Source organism: Conger conger, chromosome 2 (genome assembly GCF_963514075.1).
Source record: "Conger conger chromosome 2, fConCon1.1, whole genome shotgun sequence".
Classification (NCBI taxonomy): Eukaryota; Metazoa; Chordata; class Actinopteri; order Anguilliformes; family Congridae; genus Conger; species Conger conger.
Window position 1 is genome coordinate 38,070,102 of NC_083761.1, and position 6,000 is coordinate 38,076,101.

General features: G+C 41.1%; 1 protein-coding gene across 1 annotated transcript in view; it reads left to right on the forward strand.

Annotated features, from left to right (window-relative positions):
• fbxo9 (F-box protein 9) overlaps window positions 1–5,781 on the forward strand; it is a 46,966-nt gene extending 41,185 nt beyond the window's left edge. The window contains exon 13 of the mRNA XM_061232759.1: window positions 5,287–5,781. Coding sequence (XP_061088743.1) covers window positions 5,287–5,395 — 109 coding nt within the window. The 3' untranslated portion in view covers window positions 5,396–5,781. The remainder of the gene's footprint in view (window positions 1–5,286) is intronic.
• Window positions 5,782–6,000: the final 219 nt, after the last annotated feature.

Genomic DNA, 6,000 nt, shown 5'->3' on the forward strand with positions numbered 1-6,000 from the left:
AGTAATTGCAGCACTTTTTATATGGAGTCCCCCATTTCAAAGTTTGAGACATGACAACATAATGTCAAATAAGATTCATATTTTGTATTTGGTTGCATATACTTTGCATGACATGACTGTGACCTATCAACATCATCAGAGTCTGGATATCTTATTTTACTAAACATGAAAACTCTTTGCATTTGAATGGATCTCAATGGGAATTGGGAGTGGGACTAGATTCAGCTGTAAATTATGCTGACACAGTATGGAACATATTTGTTGGCTAAATGGCTTTAAGTCATCAAGAGCCCAAGGTATCAACGAGCCTGAAACCATCAAGCTGCTGGCAGATATGCAGTAGATACTACAATAATTTTCCTGTTGAACTCAATATTCAAAATATTCAGGAGAAACGGGAGAAATTATTGTAATAAAATGCCTATCCGGCAGCAGCACAGTAAAACGACTCTTATTTGACATGTTTGTCTCACATTGAAATGGGGGAGTACATATACAAAGTGTTGTAATTACTGCATGGTGAAACCAAAATGTACAAAAATACCCTTTAGTCAAAACTCTGAGTCTGCGCTTTGACCACATGTTAATTGTTTGATTAAAATAATATTAATTCAGAAAAAGCAGAAAATGGTAGTGTACCTGTTGTAGTGAAAGACTGGCTCTGGGACTGCAACAGCCTGCTGCCACCCTGCTGTGTTGTCCTCCCACTGTAGGTATTGTGAATGGAAAGAGTCCCTCCAATTCACTGTCCCTGATCTAGTGCATGTCCCCTTGCACAGAAGAATGTTAACTTTGGTCCAGGAATTGTCCCTGATTGTGCCATAGCCTCCATAACGGATCAGGGAGACCTGCCTCAAAAGCATCACACTGGTGACCATTTTTACAAGGGAGGGGGGTGTACAAGGGGGGGGGGGGGTGATCTTCCTTGGTAGATGTCTGTATTGTCGCATGTCGCATGTGTAGCCCGTCTTGTCAGCCAGGAAAACGGCTTGAAGCTCCATCTAGTTGGTTTTTCCTTCATAAAGTGCTTCATCCCGTGCTGTGCTTTCATGGCTACCATGTGCTGATCTATAGTGGCTTCAGAGAGTATTCAAACCCCTTCTTGCACACTTTATTGTGTTCTAGATTTACTTTTGAAAGGATAAAATGTATTATTAATCAAAAACTGAAATGCTGTAAGTATTGAGACAGTTTGCTGTGGCACTCCAAATTGTGTGGATAGGTGCTTCCTGTTTACTTTAATTATCCTTGATGTGTCTCAAACATGATTAGAGTCCCCCTGTGGCAAATTGAATTGTTTGGAAGGCACACACCTGTGTATATAAGGTCCCGCAATTATCACTGCATGTCAGGACAAAAACCAAGCCGTGAAGTCTGAGGAACTATCTGTAGTCCTCCGTGACAAAATTGTGGCCAGGATAGATCAGGGCAAAAAAAAAGCTTTGACTGTGCCCAGGAGCACAGTGGCCTCAATAATTGTGAAATGGAAGACATTTGGAACCAACAGGACTCTTCCTTGAATTGGCTGTCCGGCCAAACTGAGTAACCGGGCAAGAAGGGCCTTGGTCAGGGAAGTGACCAAGAAACCAATGGTCACTCTTACAGAGCTTCGGAAGTTCTCTACAGAGATAGGAGAACCTGCCAGAAGGACGACTATATCGGCAGCACTCCATCAATCAGGCCTTTATGGTAAAGTGGATAGACGGAAGCCACTCTTGAGTAAAAGGTATATGGTATCACACTTGGAGTTTTCCAAACGGTATTTAAAGGAAAAGATTCTGTGGTCTGATGAGACAGAAAATGTGCTCTTTGGGCAGAACTCAAAAGCACTATGTCTGGTGAGCACCAGGCATCATCGCCTGGCTAATACCATCCCTACGGTGAAGTATGATGGTGGCAGCCCCATGATATGGTGCTTCTCAGTGGCAGGGATGGGGAGACTGGTCGGAATTGAGGGAAGGATGAATGCAGCCAAATACAGGTCCTCAGACCCCAGCCGAAGCCCAGACTTATACCCTGTAGAACATTTGTGGAGGGACTTGGTGATGGCAGGCGATGCTTCTGATCCAATCTGATGGAACTTGAGAGATTCTGCCGGGAAGAATGGGATAAACTGACTAAATCCAGGTGTGCAAAGCTTCTAGAGCTTGTAATTGCTGCCAAATGGGCTTCTACAAAGTACTGAATTAAGAGGTTGAATATTATGTAAAAACATGTTTTCACTTCATGGGTTATTGAGATTGATGGGCAAAAAGGGCAATTTTATCCATTTAAAATGAGATCCACAACACAATACAAAAATGTGCAAAAGTGAAGGGGTCTGAATACTTTCTGAAGCCACTGTATGTCAAGGTTCTGGTGTGGATGGTAATAAGTGGGGAAATGGGCAGACTGGTCAAAGGCGACAGTAACGCAAATAACAACACATTACAACAGTGGTATGCAGAAGAGCATCTCTGATCACACAACGCATCATAATTTTAAGTGGATAGGCTACAGCAGTAGAAGTCTAATGAATAAAATAAGTCTAATAAATAGCTAATAAAGTGCTGTACATCCCCTTCCAGAGAATCAATGCTGTCCGGCCTCGTTCACTTCTGACTGAAATTCATATCAGCTAGACTGAAATTCATATCAGCTAGGCTGGATATGCCTTAACGTGGGGTGACATGGCTCAGGCAGTAGGAGCAATCGTCTGGCAGTCGGAGGGTTGCCGGTTCGATCCCCCGCCCGGGCTGTGTCGAAGTGTCCCTGAGCAAGACACCTAACCCCCAAATGCTCCTGACGAGCTGATCGGCACCTTGCATGGCAGCCAATCGCCGTCGGTGTGTGAGTGTGTGTATGTATGGATAAAGGCGCTATATAAATGCCAACCATTTACCATTTACAATGCCGAGACGTTCTCAAAGAGTAATATTAATGACAATTACACCCAGTCAATCCATGTGTTTTTCCTTTCCTAAGAATGCGTAAACCACAAACAACCCAACCGGAACGAAAACCAGCATACACAGGGGGCCCCCAGGAGCAAGTCTGGGAACCACTGGCTTAGGAAACCTGTATTTTATTTAATTTCCCTGTTTGGTTTAGTCAAACCTTGATGTTTCCTCTGATCCTGTGGTTGGAGGAGCACTGAATGTCTGATTTCAGCAGCCTCATTCTGCTGGCGGAATGACCACTAGGGGAATTTCGCAAAGCGGTTAGGAAACCGACAATTAGACTAATGAACAGAAGTAATACATTGTTTATTGAATAGAACGAATATAAATAATACATTGTCTATTGAATGTAGGCTCACTATTTCTAATTTACAAGACAGAAAACATTAGATAATACATTAAATCTAAATGAATATCTTACCAAGACTGCTATATCTGTTCCAATAATTGCCAGTAGAAATCCCAGATGGGTATGTTAGGGTGCACCGAGGGTGGAAGACACGAAGGACAACGGACTGCGATGATGAGGTGTTGAAGGTGTATTTTATTTACAGTGATGACCAAAATAATAATAATAATAAACTAAGAAGAAAGATTTTACAAAATGCTAATGAAAATGGCATGTACTTTGGCTATGCCTCAAAAAGTAGGCCCATTACACAGCACACCATCTCCATGTCTCAAACCAAAAAAGAGAGCCCCCTCAGCTCTCTCCTGGAGCTATAAATGGGCATAGCCCCTCCCACCTGGCACCTTTCATGCACAAAAAAATAAATATAACCAATTAACTAAATAAAACAAAAAATGATCAAACAGAACATAACACACATGGCCACTGTTAACAGAAATAACAAACAAAAATAACAACAAAAATAACAAACAGCTAAACACAAGAATAGGGGGGTACTAAAGGGGGTACTAAACAGAAATTAAAACAATCATTCATGTACTATTCAAATTCCTCCCTTGTCTAAATTAAACAGGTGGTAGTTCCCGCTAATCACCCTTCATAAATATCACCTGGTCCCCTTCACTTCCTGTTTGGTTGTGAGACCAGGATTGAACAGACCCAGGTAAACCTTTTGTTTTTTGCGGTAAAACATTTTTAAAAGCACCCGCTGTGCGTTGTTTACTCCTGCTCAGTTTAAAATGTAAAGCGTGTTGTGTTGCGGTGTTTGTGTTGCATGTCTGTAACAGTGTTAGTCTCGTCGCGGCGCTAGTCCATGACAGGGTGGATTAGAGAATGGGATAGGCAAATATCCAGATTTGTTTGGTGTGGCAAAAGAAAGAGAATAAGATATACCACATTACAATTGCCGAAGAGTGGGGGATGGTCTTACCTTGTCTAAATGATTATTATGTAGCTGCACAATTGAAATCCTTGGTTCTTTGGTGTAATTGGTGTATGAAGCTAAATGGAAAGATATTGAGCTGTCATCGCTGGATGACCTTTATAATCACTGTTGGGATGCCCAACTACCATCATAATCAAACATAGTATTCAAAATCAACGGGTTGGTTTCTCGGCTTACTGCTTGATTGTAAAAGATGAGCAGTTGGAATCTTTTCAGACTATATTTGAAAGATATGAAAAAAAAAACGGTATTTACATGTCCACCACTATTGGGAGTGAAGTGAGGGGGTCTAAAACAGAGGGGCCCTAGGAAAAGGAGAGCCATGTTATTAGCTAGCCAACTGAATTCAGTTTTGTGTGTCAGCTGGCTGGCCATAGCTGGGTCCCACTGCACAGTACCAAGGTTGCTGCTTATATATTCAGCGGAGTCTACCAGTGTATTTCCTCTCCTGGGCAGGGAGATCATACCTAAATCCAAAAGGCTCCCAGACTTTCAGAAGACTTCAGATAATAAAAGCGACAATTCATTGATTTGTTAATGTTACGGAATTGTGCACGCAGGCTAGAGAGCAGTAGCATGAGTAGCTAACATCACCGCTAACTAAATACAAACAGAAGTAACGTCAGTTAAAGATACAATAGGTACAATTTTGGACTTCTAATGGCCAAGAGAGGAATAGCAGCAACAAGCACCTTCAAACCACAACACTGTTTATCCCTCCCCCTTCTGTGTAAACGCGCTGAAGTTGAAACGCCATTGGCTGTGGCAATTATAACCAATTTTCAACCAATGAGTTTGAATTATTGTCCAGTTATACAATGTTTTCGTACAGAGAAATTTTTTACCATCAAAATAAAAACGTACTATTACTATAAAACTTAGGCAGAGAGGCACATAATCTGCAATCTCTTCAGTGATTAAACTTGGTGATGGTTGTAATGTAAATTTTGATACATTAATGGTAAGAAACATTTCATTGTGCTTGTTTCTAGATCAACTGGAGAAACAGTGGTCACTGCTTTCAACATGGACAAGACTTATACACCTCTGTTCTTCGCACGTGTGAAGAGTTACACCGCATTTTCAGAAAGGCCTCTGTAGGCCAACTGCCGGGACAAAGATACTTCACAAAGTTTACACACACACACACACACACACACACACACACACACACACACACACACACACACACTTGAACCTCTTGTGAAACTCCCCTGCATTTCTTTCATGTCTTTCATGCTGGATGAAGATTTTGAAGAATGTATACAGATAATGGTGTAAATCTCTCAGCTTCAGTCACGAGTTGAGTCTTTGAAATCCTTGAAAATTCTTGTTATAAACTTATAATTCTTGTTATAAAATTAAGTGTTTTATGAGGCAAAATGCTGAGAAAATATGGGTTGCGCTTTCTTCATTATTCTGAGCAATATCTATGTGCTAAAGTGCTTTCACACACAATTTCATTAAATGTTTGTCATTGTACTAAATCAGTCCTGATGTGCAGGATACCAGAGTTGTCATTTGTTCACGTAGATCGTCTTAAGTATTTTTGTGGAATTTTTTTATTGGTATGAAATCATCAAGTGAGCAGGCTTGAGTTTCCTGGGAGTGATGTATCTTCAAAATGCACAACATCACCGATCATTTCAAGACAGCTCTGTAAAATTCCACGTGTGTTTGCCAAAAGATTATGTGAAGAGCCTTCA